The following is a 20,787-nucleotide window of genomic DNA, read 5'->3' as shown; positions in this document are numbered from 1 at the left end:
AATAATTATGAGATAATAACATTTGAAGAAAAAAGGACAAAAAAAATGAGATGGAGGTAGTAGATTTATTTATGCAAATGAAATAAATAGCAAAATTCGTGTATATATATAATATTCAAACTTATTCAATTTACAAACATAGTATCCAAACACTTTGTTTGAGTATCTGGAATGGAGGTATGGGAGGGGACGAGAAAAAGACTAGGAAGGGAAAGGAAGAGAGATAAGAGGGAAGATTGCTTCTTAAACTTTTCTTTGTTTAAGGAGAAATAAATTGTCTTCGATAAAGGAGACGAGGATACATATCATCTGGAGGATAGTGATGATAAATAAGGTTATTTATCAGCAAAATATCGCTTGCATTAAAACATATAAGTAACATGAATAATAACAAGAAACCTCAAAAGATCATACTGATAAACTTAATCTTGACCCCATCAATTCAAATTAAAGTAAAATCCTAATTCTAACAACATTGCCGAGAGCAAGGGTTAGTTTCCATTGGATTGTGGCTAGAAGTAGGGGTTTAGTTTTTCACTTGGTTGGATAAATTTGAGAGAAGTTTCGAAGATAAGGATCGATCTTTCAAGGGATGAGATTGTTTTAAATCATGTGTGTGAATATGGAAGAAAAATAGGGGTCTGCGTGAAAGATTTTGTTTCAAATAAGAAGATGAGGGCAAGACTATTGTTATAGGGTGTCATAAGCAACCTCAACCATGTAGTATTGCGAAATCCAGAAAAAATATAAAACAAACCCGAATTCCGAAATGATTTAACCCAAACCGATTCGACCATACAAGTTTACAAGATTACAACCGACTCAACGACCTATTCGCCAGTGGGCCAGGTCTACAGTCATGCCTCCGGAGAATTAAACAACAGAACCGGAGATTTAAACCATTTCTCACTCCCACTTTTCTCTCCGCCGCCACCGCCACCGCCACCGCCACCGCCACCGTCACATCTATACTCTACGTCATAACATTTCAACATCAACTGTTGTGATTCCTAAAATTCGGACTAAACCCGAAGGTTAGCACCTCACCGGAATCCATGTCTGCCGCCGCCGCTGCCGCTGCCGCTGCTGCCGCCGCATCAAAAAATTCCGCCGAAAAACAGCCGCCAACGTTGCGTAAAGTAGAGTTTCATCTAGCGAGACAGCCTGGATCTTTTTTCTCAAATAGTAACCCTAATCCCATGCTCCAAATGTTAAACCCTAATTCTTCCAATAATTTTACAATGTTCCCTTTCTCGAATCCACCTTCTTCTTCGTTCAATTCGAGAAAGTCGGAACCTTCTGATTTTTTTGAGGATGCCGTTCTCTCTTTTCGAATGCCGTTTCGCCGTATTGTAAGCTCACCTCCTTTTCGCATGTTCTTTTCGTTTGTCGAATGATCATACTCCCTCTGTATAATTGTCATTTTTTCGCGGTTTGATCGTCAATGCCATGTTTTTTTAGATTTTTGATGATAAATTATTTAGCTGGTTGGAATTTTACCGCCTGAAGTATGAGCTTTTTGCTAAAAATTACGCCTTTTTAGAAAAAAATGGGCGCAAATTATAGAATAAGACCGTCTTGTGAGAAGGTCCTTTTATTGCTGTAACACTCGATCATTCCTATTTGAAGTTTTTTTTACATAAATTAAAGGATTGCCTCACGCAATAATATAATCAATAGCGAATCCAGAAAAATTTCTTTTCAGGGTCCTGATTAATATTTAAAATCTATATACACATAAAAAGTTATAAATTTAATTTTTTAGTCTGAAAACTAGACAAAATACGCAAAAAAAATTTTGTTTCCGGTGTCCGCGCACCCCGGAATATTGTTAGTAGATCCGCCGCCGAATATAATTATTAATTACTAAAAATGTGACACTAGTTTTGTTATTTCGGTTCTTGATGCTAATTAGTTATCTTTATAAGATTCAGGTTTAGTTTATAACCTCTGAATTCATTTGGATGAATATGTTGTAGGGTCCTGGATTGGTGAACCTTGGGAATACCTGTTTTCTTAACTCAGTCATACAATGTCTTACATACACGGAGCCGTTGGTCGGGTATTTGCAGAGTGGCAAACACCAGACTTCTTGTGAGTGGCTTTAACCCCGGACTTTTAGCTATATTATTGATGCTGTTGTAAGTCTAGACTATGGGTTGTGCAGCTTGTAGTTCGTTTGTAATCGTGTGCTACAATGGGATCTTGTTTAAATTTGTGTACGGTGGCAATGTGGCATGCCGTTTAGTTTTTTTAACGAAATGAGATGGTGAAGTAATAGCAGTAGTGATATTAGCCAGTTGTTAGTTATAAATTGATGCCACAACAATGTTACATAATCTTGGTGTTCGATTCGGTTTAGGAAACTACTTCAAGTTTGCATATAGAGAACATTGACAACCTAGTCCTTGGACGGACACCCTTTTCAGTATAGATGGTTTGAGGTGTTAGAATTCGGAATGGGCCTGGCCTTACTCGAAAGGAGAGAGCGTATTCACTTCACAAGCCCAAGGGAACTCCATCTTTCCCAAAACCAATTTGCAATAGGAGAACTTCTAGGCCTTGTAAAGTGAGCAACTTTCTATTCCATCACCAATGTGGGACTTCACGTATTGGTTTCTTACATCACACCAAGGACCAACCAATCAGCCTGAAACCACGCTGACAACCATACCTTGCAGCGGTCGAACTTGGACCGTATTGTCCCTACCGTCATTTCACTTAGAATTCTTTGTCAGCATTGGTAATTGGTTATTGAAGTGTGATATGGTTGTTTACTGAAGTGGACAAAGTGGATAAAAACACAAGTAGTATTTTGTACAGTGTGTTGTTCATCTACAAGTGTCATCTATTTTTCAGTTCCAGTGTTGGATTGTCCCTTGCTTATTGTTACTGGAAGGATGATGCTTTAAATTGCTCTTTGTGTGTTTATGTTATTAGAGAATGATGTAATTCTGTGACAAGTATTCCTGTTGGGGACAAAAGTATTCCTGTCAAATAGTTTGATATCTTGTCTTGCTCTAAAAAGTACTCCTATATGCCTATGCATTACAAAATTTGCTTATTCACAGTGTGACAACTTTCCAGCTATGGATGGTGCGCGCTGACAAGACTGCTATTCTATGGTCAGACTACATTGTGGGGGTGCTGGGGGTCTTGTTCTATGTTTGTGTTCAGTTTACTAGCTTCAAAGCTTGAATGTATGTCCTAATGTCATGCTACAAATTCCAAAGGGAAAAGGGTGGTGTGTGTGTGTGTGTACATTTTTCCAACTCATAGAAGTAATCAGCAATTGGACAAACATGGACTCTTAAGTGATTTTGTGCAAGATTTTCCTGGCTTTCTTTGGTGCTTAATGTCTTGTGTGTGGTAATCTATATGTGTATTTATGCGTTTTACTTGACATTTTGCTTTTTTAAAAGAGAGAGATTTTTGTTTGATGTTTCTTTTCTTGCTTTCTAGGCCGTGTTGCTGGTTTCTGTGCTTTCTGTGCCATCCAGAATCATGTTAACCGTGCCTTGCAATCGTCTGGAAGAATATTAGCGCCAAAAGATCTTGTTTCAAACTTGAGATGTATCCTTTGCAACATTTATATTTGTATAATTAAAGCTGATAATTATTTCTGGATAAACTATGCTCACTCGTAGCTTTTACTTTTATTTCTACTACTTGTTATGGCCTTGGGTGAAGTTTTAAATTTCATGTGGGTTGGATTCTGTTCAGTGGACAAAACATACTTCAGTGTTTGCTTTTTATGAGTCTGAGAGCCGTGAAAGTAGTAATCGAACCCCATCACTTTGTCTAATCGTGAGATTAAGCCCTTAAGTTTCAATTGGAGTGATTAGACCCCTTAACTTAGATAAAAAAGTGAAAATCAACCCCTTACTCAAAATCTCTTGAGAAATTGAATATCTCATATAAAAAAATACAAATATTTAATCTAAAACATAATTAAATTTACGGAAAAAATATAGTATACGTTATTTTAATTAAAAAAAATGATAATTTAGACGAAAATAAAATAGATAATGTATAATTTGAAACTCATTTAAAACACACAGAGTAACAATTTAAAAAAAATAATTAAGAAAAACATAAAATATTGAAAAAAATACCTTATACTTGAAAAAAAAAACGTTTTTATTTTGTAAATAATGAGTTTTTATTCTATTTTTTTTTAGCAATTCTTAAAAATTGTAAATAAAAAGTTGGGAAACAATTTAAATATGCCAAAACTTGAAAAACCCTAATAATAACTTTATTTTGGCCACGAAAAGTTTTCTTTTTTAGTTTAAAATATTTGGCGAAAAATAATAATCCTCTTATCAAAACAAAATTGAAACTATGGAACATATATAGCATGCAAAAAGAAATATAATTTTTTTTCATATATTTTGAAAATTTCTTTTTTATTTTATAATTTTTTCCCAATTTCTTTTTTCTATAATAAAATTTTCTAATTTTATTATTTGCGAATATTCCATATATTTTAAAAATATATGTGGGCTGGTGTATGTGCAAGTCTTAAACTCCTATCATCTGGTATATTAATGTCATCTTCTCAGGCAAATCTCCATATTTTTTATACTGTATGGCTAGTTTAATTGCTTGAACATAAGCGCCCACTTTCATCAAATATGCTAGTGTTCTTCCCATACTAAATTATTCAGTTCTTCAGATATTATCGGATATCTTTAGACTTTGTCAATTTCAAAGTATGCTATGATTTCAGACATGAGTACCTAGTTGGTACTTCCCTGCATTGCTCTCTTGATTAGTAATTGCTTATTTGCTCCCACATTGTAATATCTGCTCTAAAGTAGCTGGAATGGTTATTGTTCCTTGACCACACATCAAGGTGTATCTCGGAACTTTCGAAACTCGAGACAAGAAGATGCACATGAGTACATGATACATCTGCTGGAGTCCATGCATAAATGTTGTTTACCTTCAGGAGTCCCTGCTGAGTCACCTGGTGCTTATGAAAAAAGTGTGGTCCACCGTATATTTGGGGGTCGCTTACGGAGTCAGGTTCTATTTCTTAGTAATTTGGTATTAACTGTTTTAACGACTTTAACCTCAGCTATGCAGTAAGGATTTGATTTCTGAATATATTTTCAAGACATCAAATTTGTTGACCTTGAACCTTAATAGTCTTTATCTAACACGATCATATTTGTCGACCTTGAACTATCTAATATAATCTTCTACTCTCTGCAGGTGAAATGTTTGCAGTGTTCTTATTGTTCTAATACATTCGATCCGTTTTTAGATCTGAGTCTTGAAATAGTCAAGGCAGATTCTCTTTGCAACGCCCTTAAGCATTTCACTTCCCCAGAGCAACTAGACGGTGGTGAGAAGCAATACAAATGTGAAAGGTGCAAGCAGAAAGTTAGGGCGCTCAAACAGCTTACGGTGTCCAAAGCACCTTATGTCCTAACTGTACACCTGAAGCGTTTTCGATCGCATTTTTCTGGGCAAAAGATTGACAAGAAAGTTCAGTTTGACTCTACATTGAATTTGAAGCCTTTTGTTACTGGAGACTACGTATGTTTACTCCTATCTTTGGTTTATTGATTTCCAGTCTGGTGCTGTCTAAGCACTGTTTTCATGTTTTGTTATTTTTTTTTTTTGTGGTGCTGTTTCTCTGGCTTGAGATGTTATGATTATATCAAGTTCACTTGAGGTCTTAGTTTTAAAAGGCGTGAGGTGCACAAGGTGAAAAAGCATAAGACGCGAAGTGACGGCAGGTGGCCGGGTGCCTCATAGATATGAGGCACGCTGTTTTTGATCCGAGTACGGAAGCGATAAAGGCTGTGGATGGAGGTCTAACTTGGAACCTTGATTCACGAAGGGACGAGATCGTTCTCGATGGGATATTTGACTGAAAGTCGCCTAGACTTCTAGTCAATGGGATATTTGGGTCGAAGATCCGCCGAGATCTCGATCCAATGGGTGTTTAAAACTAAGACGCCAATCTTACTTTTAAATGAGATATGAAAAGAACCGTTCAAACCTTAAATTGGGATCAAAACTTTGATCAATTTTCTTTATTTCTTAGAACTTGAATGAATAAAACTGAAATACAAATCCTAGTTATAATCCCTAACTATGTATCTATGTGGGAGTAGGAAAACTAATTAATCCCAACTCCTTATCCTATTAACTACTAAACTTCTAATGACGCACAATCGCCTTATTTTAATTCTAAAAGATAAAATTTAATCCATACCTTAATCCTAATTAAACTATGATACATGACAGATTTTTCATGTATCAGTTTGCAAACAAATTTTGTATTTTTTAGATAATGTTTATGCAACATTTTCCTTTTTTGGGATTTCTTTTGAAGTGGTCTTTCTTGAATTTTAAAGATGGTTAACTAACATATAATAGAGTACACTCAAGGGATAATGAGCCAAAGAGAATGGCATTATAAAAGAACTACAAGAAAAAAATATTGAAATTCCATATTAGCGTTCCTTGATAGCTGCGGCTTGTCTTATGTGCACAAAGGCGTCTTGGCTAGTGCCTCACTGCCCCTCTGGTGCGTATCTTTTTAAACTAAGTTGTGGGGTGAGGTGTTATTGATTTCCTCATGATTTGAGATAAACTATGTGGCGCTGTTGGACACTTGTACTTACCTCTCACCTTTCTCTAAGTCTTCGGAGGATTTCTATTTGCCCCCAATTCCTAAGCGCTGTCTACTAGTTGATATTAGATGAAGTAAACATAGACTCAGGTTTGTTCTAAATGAATCTTAATAGCTGTTGTGGTCTGTTGGTTTTGTGTGTACTTGGTTTGAGGTCGCTCCAGTAGCCCAGTAAGTAGTAACTATCATATCACAAGTTGTAGTTGCATTAGATTGTACTTGTTGTACTTCTTAGAGCTTTTAATTCTACTTGCTACTTGAAAATTCTCTCATGAGGATCTATGGATTTTATATTTTGCCTCCAAATTATCAGTTGAACTTCACCTTGTGTATTTGTATGAACATTATTGAGCTTTTAGTTGTACTTGCTCTTTTAACTGCAATTTTTGAGAGTTATTTCCTACTTGTTGAGTTTATAGGAGTTATTGAATATTTATGTTTATACTTGTAATACTAAGTTGAGATTCCAGTTTCACTTTGTGCACTTTGGTTTGCAAATGCACTTTTTGAGTTTCATGTCTTGTTGAGCTTGTAGAGAAATTTATTCAGCAGCTTTATTTTTTTTGCACATCCTTGTATCTAGCTGCTTCATAAATGTTCTCTTGAGCTTTATGTTCAACATGTTGAACTTCTATGTTCTTTGTTGAGCTTCGAGTTTCTCCTTTTCTGCTTTATGTGCAAATTCTTGTGCTAGTGCAAAACTGTAAACAATTTTTTTTGAGTTTCTATGTAAACTTAAAGAAGTACCCTTTTCATACCTCATACTTGAACAAAATTTTTAATTTAACTTCTGGAGCTTAGAATTGCACTTCTTGAGCTTGAGTTGCGAGCCTGTGACACATCAAATTGTGAAAATGACTCTGGTTTTACATAAGCTACTATATTGAACATACTCTTATCGCAGGGTTAATAATTGATCGTGCACAAAATCCTGTGTTTGTAAACGCTTGGCCTGCAAAATGTAGGTGGAAGGGCCTTTTGCTGCTTTTTATAAGAGGGCCTTTTAAAAACAAGTATCTTTGTAAACCCTAAAAATTTAGAGGGCCACTAGGGTCCTGTTTTTGGGGGGTTTACGGACTAAATCGTGCTTTGGTTACAATATGGTCCTGAAAGAGACTGGTTACAAACTGTACTTTTGGCATTTCAGGAGGATGATTTGATATATACACTCTATGGAGTTTTGGTTCACGCTGGCTGGAGCGCACATTCTGGTCACTACTATTGCTTTGTCCGCACCTCAAATGGTCTGTGGTACTCACTTGATGACAATATGGTAGGTCTTTAATATCTTTTCCGCAAATCCCTTAGTTATCCATTGGGTGTTTTTTATGTCCGCTTGTTGATTCTTGTGCTTTTGTGCTCATTCAAGAATTAACATTTCCAAGGTATTGCTCAAATAATATGATGAATTGTGATGTTTAGTTGGGCATATTTGGCTGAGGGCCTTTGGTGTAAATCTTTGGTTCTTCTACCATTGTGCTGCTGATTTTAAGTTCTTAATGAACTATCCTGTAAAGATACGTGAATATGAAGATGCCATGATGCTTAGATGACGTTTGAAAAGGGGGTTTGGGGAGGGGGCAGGAGCAATCAATATAACGGTCATGACGCACGAGCAATTGGAAAGTTCGGATTTCTTGGTTCGACAGTGAATGTTGGTCTATTTTGGACTTGAGCAACGAATATGGTCACATGAGTGCATGACTATCGCGAGGCACAGATAATCTGATATCGCGGGGCCGTAGATGTCATTTCTTTTTGCAGATTTATACATAACTACTGCAATGCCAATAAGCTGTCATGAGTTTTTTTTATTAATATTGATTCATGAAGAGTTAATTTTCATTTTCGTTGGAGCCAAGACTCGCTCTTCTTTGCTTTTGGAGTAGGATGGAATAAAGCAAAATGACTCGCTAAAAGCAGTTGGCCAATGCAATTCATGAACCCATTTTTCTTTATGGGTCACCTGGAAATAGCCTCTCTGGTTGTGTACGAGTGTCCAAGTGCCTTATTTCGCCACGTGAGTGAGGTCTTAAAGGCATTGGGGTGATGTTGTTGATGATGCTACCGCGTATGCATTAAGAGTTAGGATCTTGGAGTTCCGTTATTACTTAGCCCTCTAAATAACAGTCCTACCAGGTGCTTGGAGCAAATCCTTTATACAGCAAATAGCTTTGGAATGACACTGATGATTATATGAGACATAATGTTTCTCAGACTCGGGTACGACCATATGGTATCAGACACGACTCAAACTTTGAGACACATTTTCAAAATACAAATTTAGTTAAAAGTATATGAAATAATTGATGTTTAGATATTTGAGTTGTCGCATAAGGCAGAAATCATCAAAAAACATATCCTATGCTTCACATACCGTGCTCCTCATCTTAACTTTTGTTATGCACGCCTCTCTGTCTGCTTGTGAAGTGTCGGGTAAGGATTCCATACCCATAGGCCATATTGCCCATATCCTTGTATGTCTCATTGGATAGGTATGGACCCAAAACTGAAGAGTTGAAGTAACATAGATGACAAGCACTATTGGTATTTTTGTTGTAAAGAATGGATTTAAACATGACTTATTTAACATCAGTTACTTTTTCACTTTGTTGGAGTAACTGTCACAATGCTCCAATCTTGATGATGTTAATGAACCATGGCTGGCATGGTAAGCAACCTGTTGATTATGGGGATGGCCGCTTGTATGTAGCTCTAAGAAGATAGGATAATCTTTTAGCAGAATATCTGGCTCTAATCTGAACTGCTTTAACAATGATTGTTGCTTCAGGCTGAGGGTTGAAGGAAGTTGTGGGTTTTCACTTTCAAACTTTCTTGAACTTGTCTTGATCATTAATAAGATTTTTTTTATGTTTCCAGTAGAGTCTTGACTCGGGAACTCTGGCTTCAAAATAGTGCCCAATGGTCTCTATACTTTATGCACATTTTATATTATAAAGTAGCACTCGGACACTTCGTCGATGAAGTTACCGACTTTTCACTATCAGTCATTTATTTATAAGTATTTTGTGTGTCTCCGACCCCCTTGTGAGATCCTTTGAGGTAATAGCCTAGTAGGTGATTTTGTTGATGTGTTTTGTATAATTGTATCGTAAACTATTTGTCTAAAACTATGTTTGAGTTACGAAGGAGGCATTGTTATAGGATGATAATGTAGCCTTGCCTTTGCTGTAGCAAAAAGTATTTGATCAACAAGTATTTTGTCGTTAATAATTTATCGTGCTTGTTATAGGCTTACAGGTGTTTTCCAATTTACTATATCTGTCATCTTTCGATGTTGCCTTTTTGTAAGTTGAGTAGTTGAACATTTCATTTAATTCTCTGCTTTCAAATTCTGAGCATTTTATTAAGGGAACGATGGCTTAATTTATTTTTAAGTGCACTATTAGGCTCTATTCTGAATTGGTTTTCTTAACCTTGCAACGTTGGCTTCATAATGCAGGTTACTCAGGTGAGTGAGAGGGTTGTCATGGAGCAGAAAGCATATATGTTGTTTTATGTTCGTGATCGGAAGAAATTTGTTTCTAAGAAAGTGATGGACATTGTACAAAAAGAAAACCTGGTTGCGGCTATGCGAAATGTTTCAAGTTCCCTTCCTGGTGTCAAGCATCCTGCTGCTGGGAGAAATTCAGATGAGGCTATACAGTCTGGTACGGCTGTGAAACGGTCGGCGAACTCTAACCCTTCTGAAGTTGCGGTTCAAGCAAATTCATCAAGAAGCTCAAAGCAAGACATAAATCGAAGTTTAGGCAATATTTCATCTGAATCTTCAGTTATGAAAACTGATAATTTGTCGGAACCAAAGGCTAATTTAGATAATGTGATGAAATTAAGCAAGGGTGCTGAAAATAGTGGTGAGAATGTAGCTAGCTCAGATAGCAACAAAACGCTTAAGAGTGATGCTTGCTTACACGTTGAAAAAACTGCAAGTCTTGAATGTCCATCAAGTGTTGGTGATAAATCTTCTGGTGTAGGGGAGAAATCTTCTGTTCTGGTTAGTTCCTTCATCCTTTCCCTTCTTTCTTTGTTTTTTTGGAGGGGATGGGAAGAGGAGAGTTTTTTTTTTTTATATTTTTTGATTAATCTTTGTTCTCTTTTTATTTCCAGATACAAGATAAGGCGTTGACAGATGTTCTATTGGATTCAACAATTCAGGGAAACAGTCAAGGTGGACCGACTGAAGTAAGTTTCATTATATATATGCCGTTCTTCCCTTTCTTATACATAGTATCAGTTTAAAGGAAGCAATACCCTTTTCTCAAATGGGAGTGTGGTATCTTCATAGATTTCAAAGGTGACCAAATCAAGAATAAAAAAGAAGTGTTTGGAGAAGCCAACACGGCAAGGACTGTTGAAGAAGATATCAAAGTCTAGGATTGTAGGGATGCATTTGAGCACCAAGTTGTTGTATGCGGCTGCTTTGAATTGTAGGAAGAAGGGAAAATGCAAGAGGATTAAACAACAAACAAAACTTGCTTTGCACAAAAACTTGTTTAACGAGGGAGTTGTTCCTGCAAACACAAATTCTTCTGCTGCAATTGCATCAACCTCTTTAGGAGTTGACAACTCTATTTCTAGAGAGCGAGAAAAGGATGATTCCAAGGACTGTGAAATGGATACCAATTCCAGTTTACCTCTTGTGGAATCAAATGATGTACTCAAAAGTATAGCTCAATCCAGCCAAGCACTGCATGTAATTGGTAAGCTTCCAGAAGAAGCTATTAGCATGAAAGCGCAATGCAAGGATGTTGGTGGTTCTTGTTCTGGAAAGCAACATTTTCAACCTCAGAATAAACTATCGCAGAATACTATTGGTTAGTAGCTTTTGATCTTTTTTCAGCTCTTAGTTTTAAAATAGGCTTGGTGCATCTCTGTTTTCATCTATTTAAGTTTACCACTCGCAGTTTTTGTATAATTTTGATTCACATGATTTTTATGCTTGTTCTTGTGTGGTACCTTTTTTCTCCTTTATTAGAAAAGCTTCATATTGGTCTCGGTTGGCCACGTTATGTATTTTGATTATTTACTTCTGCTGTGTTTCCAGGCAGCAGATTGTCATCCTTTCCTGATTACTTCAGTCTTTATGAATATGATTCCTGATGCTTGTTATGTCTTTTATGTGCTTTGTTTCTGTACAAAATTTTTGCACTCTGATTTCATTAATTATGGTCTTTGTGATTTTATTTTACAGTGACAAGTTGGGAAACAGTAGAGCCTGCCTCAAAAAATGTGGCAGACAATGGCCCGGAGATAGTTACCATTGGTCATGTATTGGATGAATGGTGAGCTAATATACATCTTGATTTTCAATCTCTAGTATAAAACTGTTGCACACTATAGGACCACTTAAGAAACTCTTCTTCCTTTTTTCCTCTTCCTAACTTCATCACCCAAACCTCTCCTTCCCTCAGTCACCGCCATCCCCACCAGCTACCACACAGAATCGAATAGGGTTAGCACTTAGCAGTTGTTTTGGTGGTGGTGGTAAGGTGGTTATTATAGGGGTCATTGGTTTCTAGCGGAGCCAGTGTTGTAATAACGGTAGAAATATAAGCTATTATATTATAAATATAAGCTATACCCATAAGTCCTTAGACTGTCACTCGTGGAAATATAATCACGAGACTGCCTCATGTTAGTGTTCAGTTTCTGTCAATAGTTTATCTTGGTTTTCGATGTTTGACACCGTAGCAGGTGAAAGGCGTACCTTCTTGTGAGTCTAGTTTCTTTGTTAGGATTGGGGGACTTGGACAACTGCTTCTGTTTATAGTGGGTGTAATGTTTATGTTTGTAACCAATGGATTTCCTTGATGCTACAATTTTCCAGGGATGAGGAATATGACCGAGGTAAAAGGAAAAAGGTGAGGGGGTTGAAGAACTCTCTTGGCGGACCTAATTTATTCCAAGAAATATCTTCAAAGAAAGCAAAATTAGAGGCAAAGAATGGGAAACATATTTATGTACATGAGCCATTCAGGATATGATCCAGGGTTAATGGCGGAAACGATTGATAATTTCTTATGCATTACGCCCTTAGCAAGCAGAGATGGTACAAGGTCCAGGTTCAAATTTGGGCATGCTATAGAAAAATTGCGAGGAGTTTGACAAAATTGGAGCAATTTGGCGTCGATGCTCGGGTATCTTTAGATGGAAGTGGAATACTTCTACATGTGATTTCGGTTGGGTTATTCTCGGAAGGGGGTTGGTCGTTTTTTCAGGTCGGGTGTGGTGCATGTTCCGTGGAGCACTGCAACTGTTGACGAAACTACAATTTTTTTATTTAATATTTTAAATTAATTGTAGAAGTTCATGACGGTGCTTATCACCGGATAATGTTGTATGTGTGTGCTGCTGAAGCAGTTGGTGAGTAATGTGTACTAGCCAATACATTAACCTTACTGAATAACAAGTGAAGTAATTCTTCATTTCTGTTTCCATGGTGTTCAGAGTTCACTCTTACAAGTTCATCTTTAATTACATCAAAGTAGGTGCATTTTTGTAAAAGCTAAATTGATAAGCTGCAAGGGCGCCCTGTGGACTTGGGAGGCATCAGGAAATTTAATGTAAAAATCAATTTTTACTGCTAAAAAGCTGCAGTAATTGATCCCATCATAATTTAGCTACTATGCTGTTACAGTATTAAACTTTGTTCTCATTATTTTCACATAGAATCTTACTTGCCTCATTGATAATGGATGCGGAAGTGGATAGGCAGGAGTAAGGAAAGATTGTTCAACTTGTTCGTTTCGGAATCTCACTTAGTTGCATCTTGTATGATATTTTCTTTTTTCCAAGGAATAAGGCGAAGACGCGGGATTTTTATGCGTACAGTGAACTCTTTTGGTTACATAATAACGTTTATTTTTTATTGGAACAGTAATTTACTTGATTAAGGAAATCGACGAATATCTTAATTGACCTAATCTCAGAAAATGATAGGGAGTCAATTTTTGAGCGAGTTTGACGAAGTTAATACGCTAAAATGCTACCATCAGTAAACATATTTTTGATTTGCTCACTTAAAATGCATCCTGAGCATGGTCACCACAACAACGACGACAATGGTAGAAAGATCAGAAGCCATTAACATTATTTCATAAGCTGGATATCTCTGTTGTTTCAGCTTATGATATACAGTACATTTTGTTCACAAGTTAAAACATTTTTGATGTTCTGACCATACAATGTTGCATATGGGTCGGTTTTGGTACGTTTCACGCTTACAACCGTCTTACATAAGAATTTGTAAAACCCAAATGGAATGTGCTGACATGAGAAAGAAGCAGACACATATCTCTCATCCGAATCTCAATTCACATCCTACACTGGTTTGACATTCCTCCCTATCTTACACCTTGTGTCTTGTTATTATTCCTCCAACTTCTATGCATGATTGTATTCCTCATTTGTAACACACTAGAGAATATTTTGGTGTGTGGCCATTATAAGAATAAACGGCCATGATCGCGATTCTTACTGCTTTACCCATTTTTAATAGACTTGGCAAACGAGTCATTCAGTTTAGACCTGGATCGGTCCTATTTGGTTCATTTTAAGTCCTGTCACGTTGGATAGACTCTAGTCAGACGGGTTTCATCCTCGTCATTGAGGCAATTTTCGCTATTTGTAATGTATACAATCATTTTGAGTTAATCAGGTCATTTCGGATCATTTTGGATAATGGGATGGTCTTGTGTCTGACAGACATCGGATCAAGGTCATTCTCAGGTTAGGTAAGTTTCGCTATGTATAATTTTAAATGGGGCTAAAAATCTGCTACTCCTCGGCTTTAGTATATAAATTTATACAATCCAACCAAACTGTTTGCGCTTCTTACATAATGAAGTAACAGTCGTCAGTGTCATTCTCGACACAACTAAAATGATTACTCGTTTCCTAAAAGGGCAAATGGCAGATGATAAATACTGTAATAAGCAAGTTGATCAAGCTGTGCAAGGAACCTTGGCTGAAAAAAAACGAGTAGTCATCTCGTGAGTTTACGACAACTCAGGAAAACAGGAATGCTATTATATAAAAGAACAATACTGCACTACCAGAAAGTTACTACTAGCATTGTAGAATTTGATACAAAATGTTTAGAAAACAGTACTGATCAGAGTTGTACTGTATCAGGATGCAGTTGCATTATGACGATCCCGGTTATATTCTCCATCAACTCAACCTGAAAAGACCATTCTATATAAATCAGGAATATATTCCTACCAATCCACTCTACACAACCAGGAAGCCTTAGTTGCGGAAAGATTATGAGTCGGCTAACCTGACTCATCGTCTGAAACAGTCATTAAAATAGTTTAAACCCTACAATTAACTAACTTCATGAAAGATTTCAGAAATGTAGGGACAGACATTCCTGATTTCCTGAAACTTAAATTAATGCTCAAAGTTGATACTTAAAGGCTAAAGCAAGTTGATCATACCACAACAGTCACTATACAACAACAACAACAACAACATCAGAGCCTTAATCCCAAAATGATTTGGGGTCGGCTGACATGAATCATCTTTTCGAACAGTCACTATCTAAGCCAAAAAAAATCATACAAACTAAGGAAATCTTCAAGCTTATCCTTATCCCACAATGTAATTCAGATCATCTTTTTTCAGCATCTATAAATTGATAGTCAGCCAAGAACAGAACTCACAAAAACACATCAGTTTATTCCCTACTTCTTTCAACTTATACCGGCCTTGTGCCTCCTTTTCACGTCTTTAATTAATTAACTCTCACTGAACTGTCGATAATTCCTTAATTAGTTAAAACATGGATTGTGTTAGCGAGTTGTCGAGGACTAAGGCAGTCGTGATTTTCACCAAAAGCTCATGCTGTATGTGCCATAGCATCAAATCACTGTTTTATGATTTAGGTGCAAGTCCTGCAGTCTATGAACTAGACAGGGAGGCTAAAGGCCGGGAAATGGAGTGCGCCCTACAACGGCTAGGGTGCAACCCTACTTTCCCTGCCGTGTTTATTGGAGGTGAATATGTAGGTTCCGCTAAAGACGTTCTAGGAGCTCATCTCAATGGCTCCCTCAGAGATTTGCTCATTCAAGCAAAAGCTATCTGGTTTTAGTTTTTACAGAAACCCTAATGCATAAAGAAATAATCAAGAGCTTGTGATTTTTTAATGAGGTTTTGACAACCATTATGTAACATATTCGTCTGTAATATCAATCTTTTTAGCTTTATTACGCGTAAATTTGGACAACCGGAAATTAACAGTGACCATTATTAACTGAAATTACATTAAGCAAGACTCTGGTAAAAGGATCATTAACTCCCCATATGCTCAAATTTTAAAAAAAGCACTCAAAGATTAAGATATCATGTATGCCTTTCAAGGACTTGCTAACTTCCATCTCAGTAGACCTTAGTTAAGAACTTGTGCCCTTACGAGCTGGTCGAGCTTAGTAACTCAATCGATTCAGCCTAGTTTTTTTTTTCACCAGAATGATTTTTTCTAAGTGAATCCAATTTCTGGCAGCAGATCATGTTCTTTTATCAAAAAGAATCGAATCAAACAACATGTGAGATATTTTGTTAGCCTACATGGCATCAGACTAATATCAGTCACCTACGATCCTAAGATTAAACAGAACACGTCTTATGCGACAGTTAGAGTTGTTAAAGTCATCAGACTAATATTTTGTTAGTGTTACAGTCCGCTTCTTTGACCTGCAATATTACGCACACCCTTGCCTAATTGACTTAAGGCCCTTATCTCACGGCAAGAAAGAAATTTCCATGGTCAAACAATAGTGAGGGTCGAGGGATCATCTTGTAGTCAAGGCAGGGAGAGACATAAGTTAGACTGTTGGACGCTCAGGAATCTGTAGTTTTCATTACAGTGGCGACTTACATTCAATTAAAGAAGAGATCACAATGTTCTTATTTTTGAACATAAGCATAGAGCATAAAAAACAAGGATCAAAAGAGGAACTGTCTTTTTATTGACTAGCACCTCCTAGAGCGCTAATTCGATTTTACACAGATATTGGTAGGAAACATCGAGTGTGCATGAAATAACGTCAAAAGGGTCGAAAAGTGCAGACAGTCACTGGGTTGCCTCTAGCGGAAAAAAATAGGAAAATATGAAACAAAACAAACCCAACTCAGTCTACATACTGTGTCATCACCATTTTACAGGATATAGTTTACTGAGTCAGTATTATTGACATAATATAAGTTCATGAGTCAATAACAACAACAACCAACCAACCAACCAACATCGACGACATTAACCCAGTGCCTCACAGGTTCACAGTTTATTTCAAGTTCATGAACCATTGTCTCACAAAAAATCTCATGGAAGAACTGAACCTACATACAGATGTAACATGTTCATTTCTTAAACTAATGCTAATAACAACTTTCCAAATATACTGTGTTACAGTATCCGGCAAAAGGTATAAAAGATTGGGTGTATTTTTTAGTATAAAAGTACAGAATCTTGCAAGCTTGACATATAAAAAAGAATCAGGCCAAGTTGGTGGTCACTGCACAGAATCAAACCCCACCTAAAGCTGATCCTGATAACCTTCCTCCTGTGAATTCAAAGAATGCTTTTTTTTCGAAAGAATCCGAATGAAAACATACATCACATCACAGAACAACTTCTAAGTAATTTTCTTCTTAGTTTCCTATGAAAAGACAATTAGTATATAATGTCAGTCATAATCATACTTCTGAAAGCATTCATTTTTCATAAAATTAGACTAATGAAACGACTTTCTTGTTAATACACCGCGATTTCTAAGTTTTGTCACTTCAGTAATGAAGATTTTTGTCAAGATTGTGTCTGCCAACCAAACTGTTGATTTGAAGAGAAGTACATACAACACACTTCACACTACTGCAACCGACCCTAGTTCCAATCTCTTGGAAAGTCGCTTTACCAGCATCTAACTAAAGCACAGTATCTTTTCAACACTCCTGTACAAGCAGAGCAAACATTGTACACAAACTACCCTTATAAATAGTTCAGCCGCGAAACACAAAGTTCCATCAACAAAACATTCAAACAAATTTCCCATACAAAAACTGCCCTTAAAACTCAATATTATTAAGTCCAGTGACCTAAACTAGGTCACATTTAACTTAACTTCCCCGAATCAAGATGGACAAGGTTATCAGGGTTGCATCGGAAAATGGGGTTGTGATCTTCAGCAAGAGCTCATGTTGCCTGTGCTACACCGTCAACATACTGTTCCAAGAGCTAGGGGTGACTCCTTGCATATATGAGATTGACCAAGACCCTGATGGCAAGGAAATGGAGAAGGCCATAATGAAGCTAGGATGCAACGCACCTGTCCCAGCCGTGTTCATTGGGGGGAAGCTCATGGGTTCAACCAACGAGATTATGTCGCTCCATTTAAGGGGAAAACTGATTCCACTCATCCAGCCTTTCCATCAAGTTCCATACTAAGACCATGTTTCCGAACATGTTTATTTCAGGGTACAAGATATGATTTAGCAGCACAGAATAAGAATCCAGTTACTTTAGATCAATTGTACTACTAGTTTCGGTTTTTAAGTATATTTTGTGTGCTATTTTAAGTAAACTATCAATGAACTAAGTAGCTAGTTCAATGTTGTAGTTAAAGCATGTAATATGTAATGTGCTCTCTATGTTTAATGAAACTTAGCCTTATTCTATCATTCTGATGTTCAGCAGAAGTTACCTGTAACCTGCATTCGTTTTTTCGAAAAGTAATTTATTTAGGACAAAAGACAGTGAGCTGCTAAAATACAGCAACAGGAGTAACCTGATATTGAAAACCGATATTTTTCGCATCCATAGTCCATTTTGTTAAACAAAAGCTAGTATTAGCAAAATTTGGATCCGTCAGTAAACCTAGAAACCTTATAATGGAGGTAATAGCAAGTTTTGCGAAGGCAAAAGACACAAAGAGAATGTTTCCGAATGAGCCATAGTATAAGAATTCATAGTAACAGCTAAAAAGAAGCTGCATGGAACAAAACTGACAATTTTGACAGGAAAACAACATCTACTGAGAAGACTGAAAGAGAACATATTGTATGAACTTTTGATATACGCCCCTACCTTATTGGAACACGCGCGCACACACACAGACTAAAAAGCCAACCAAAAAAATGCTCTTTTTTATATTTTACAATGATTTAAATCTTTTTATCACAGAATATTTGATGATTAAAAGAGACTGATTATATATATTCCATAATTTCCCTATTATTAGAAAGACATGGACTATGCAAGTTTTATGCCAAAATAGTAAATACCAACCACATTGACCATGTTCATTTAATCGGCGTAAAGCCGTAAACTATGACAGATAATATATGAGAACTTGAGCTTTCTCATTAATCTGATCAGCTTGGAGCATTTTAACTATGCAAACTTGAACCCGCCTTAATGACTTTACCAGTTAAGCTACTTGACATTTGAAGTATTCTAACCCCCCATCCCAACTTTTGCAAGATACTTGTGATCAAGTTATACATGGAGTCTAATTCACAAATACTATCCTACAACCAGTTGTATAATAGCATTATACAACCGCCTCAAAGTTATTGAACTCTTACACACAGGGGCGAGGCTAGGATTTTCTCTTTGGTGTAGCAAAGTATAAAGGATACGATTAACTGTTTGAAGTACTAAGTCGATTTATACTATAGCCTTTTGCGAGTTAGGAATCATATTTACATATTTTATGTCATGTATTTCAATTATTTCTCAATATTACCATGCATCATGTTTATCCTATGTCATGACAATTATCTTTTAGATTTTAATCCTATCAATAATGCAATTTCTTCTAAGTAAATATTTGTCTGCCGTCAGATTCAAAGTCATTCTTACATCCACATTCCACCAGTAGTTATTGCATAAGAACATCTCACACCGTGAGACGATCCCATTGTATAAAAAGAAACTCCATTTATTAGTAGTAAAACTTTTTTACAAAAGTTACCGTGAAACCGTCTTATACTATAATTTTTACACATTCCACATAGCTAAATACGCATATAACATCATAATTGCACTAAATATTTGACTGTATTTTCAAAATTTTGGGAAAGAGTAAATAAATTGGGAGAATATCATATTGACTATTAATTAAAGCATGGATTTTAGAATCCGTAGAGCTGTATTGGGAAGATTAAAGTGTTAATGAAACTATATTAATTAGGTAATTGATGTAATTTAGTGGTGTAGCAATTTTAATTTTCACAATGATTTTTTCCAAATAATGGTGTAGCAAGTGCTACACCATTGCAAAGGGTGGACTCGCCCATGCTTATACAAAGTTGTTGAGCTATTTTACAAGGTATTGAACTATATTGCGAAATTATTGAGCTTAATAATTATTCTGTTAAGCTCAATAACTTACCAGTTAAGCTACTTGACATTTGCGGTGTTCTAATCCACCGTCCAAACTTTTGCAAGATACTTGGGAGTTGTGATCAAGTATTTTAACTATAACAACAGTTGAACCATTTTTTCATAGTATTACAAGGGCGGTTTTTTATTATGTTGACAGGATTTCTCGCTGAATCCGCCTTAATGACTTTACGAGTTAAACTAGTTGACATTTGGAGTGTTCTAACCCCCTATCCAAACATTTGCAAGCTACTTGTGATGAAGTATTTTAACTATAACAACAGTTGAATCATTTTCTTCATAATATTACAAGGGCAATTTGTTATGTTGACTGGGTTTCGAGCTGAACCCACCTCAATGACTTTACCAGTTAAGCTACTTGGCAGTTGCAGTATTCTAACCCCCCATCTGAACTTTTGCAAGATACTTGTGATCAAGTTATACATGGAGTCTAAATACATAGATATTAAATTTGGTATGGTTTGTGTTGTTTCGGAATCTGAGTCTCAAATGGACATGGATCCTTGAATGAAGAAGAATCATGTATCACATGTCACTCCAAACTTTTCTCAAAAACTAGTGGTAGAATATATATATTCTTGTTGAAAGTTGCAGGAGTGGAGGAGCATATAATCTTCCTTCTTTTTTACACTTTCTTCTAAACTTGACTGAATCTGTACCATTGAATACGAGTAGCCTAGTCTAAGTATAATATGTTCTCTTTTGCATT

At 36.4% G+C, this 20,787-nt stretch overlaps 3 protein-coding genes across 3 annotated transcripts; all 3 read left to right on the top strand.

Moving 5' to 3' along the window:
* Positions 1-908: 908 nt before the first annotated feature.
* On the top strand, positions 909-13,108 carry LOC141591915 (ubiquitin carboxyl-terminal hydrolase 23-like). The gene is made up of 11 exons (XM_074412408.1): positions 909-1,352; positions 1,980-2,094; positions 3,463-3,573; positions 4,859-5,031; positions 5,221-5,547; positions 7,800-7,925; positions 10,116-10,667; positions 10,781-10,855; positions 10,959-11,487; positions 11,865-11,955; positions 12,501-13,108. The coding sequence occupies exons 1-11, from the start codon at positions 1,056-1,058 to the stop codon at positions 12,655-12,657; spliced, it is 2,553 nt and encodes an 850-aa protein (XP_074268509.1). The 5' UTR covers positions 909-1,055; the 3' UTR covers positions 12,658-13,108.
* Positions 13,109-15,299: 2,191 nt separating this feature from the next.
* Positions 15,300-15,914, top strand: LOC141590961 (glutaredoxin-C11-like). Its single transcript, XM_074411464.1, has one exon. The coding sequence runs from the start codon at positions 15,459-15,461 to the stop codon at positions 15,765-15,767; it is 309 nt and encodes a 102-aa protein (XP_074267565.1). The 5' UTR covers positions 15,300-15,458; the 3' UTR covers positions 15,768-15,914.
* Positions 15,915-17,685: 1,771 nt separating this feature from the next.
* On the top strand, positions 17,686-18,352 carry LOC141590960 (monothiol glutaredoxin-S9-like). Its single transcript, XM_074411463.1, has one exon. The coding sequence runs from the start codon at positions 17,811-17,813 to the stop codon at positions 18,117-18,119; it is 309 nt and encodes a 102-aa protein (XP_074267564.1). The 5' UTR covers positions 17,686-17,810; the 3' UTR covers positions 18,120-18,352.
* Positions 18,353-20,787: the final 2,435 nt, after the last annotated feature.

This window comes from Silene latifolia, chromosome 7, assembly GCF_048544455.1.
Source record: "Silene latifolia isolate original U9 population chromosome 7, ASM4854445v1, whole genome shotgun sequence".
NCBI lineage: Eukaryota > Viridiplantae > Streptophyta > Magnoliopsida > Caryophyllales > Caryophyllaceae > Silene > Silene latifolia.
The sequence above is the reverse complement of the archived record's forward strand: the minus strand, read 5'-3'. Positions and strand labels throughout refer to the sequence as shown.

Bases quoted from the DNA above. Each gene is read 5' to 3' on its own strand.
- LOC141590960 (XM_074411463.1), top strand. From the start codon at position 17,811: ATGGACAAGGTTATCAGGGTTGCATCGGAAAATGGGGTTGTGATCTTC.
- LOC141590961 (XM_074411464.1), top strand. From the start codon at position 15,459: ATGGATTGTGTTAGCGAGTTGTCGAGGACTAAGGCAGTCGTGATTTTC.
- LOC141591915 (XM_074412408.1), top strand. From the start codon at position 1,056: ATGTCTGCCGCCGCCGCTGCCGCTGCCGCTGCTGCCGCCGCATCAAAA. The intron at 5,032-5,220 runs GTTCTATTTCTT...TACTCTCTGCAG, and splicing joins GGGGTCGCTTACGGAGTCAG to GTGAAATGTTTGCAGTGTTC. The intron at 10,668-10,780 runs GTTAGTTCCTTC...TTTTATTTCCAG, and splicing joins GGGAGAAATCTTCTGTTCTG to ATACAAGATAAGGCGTTGAC.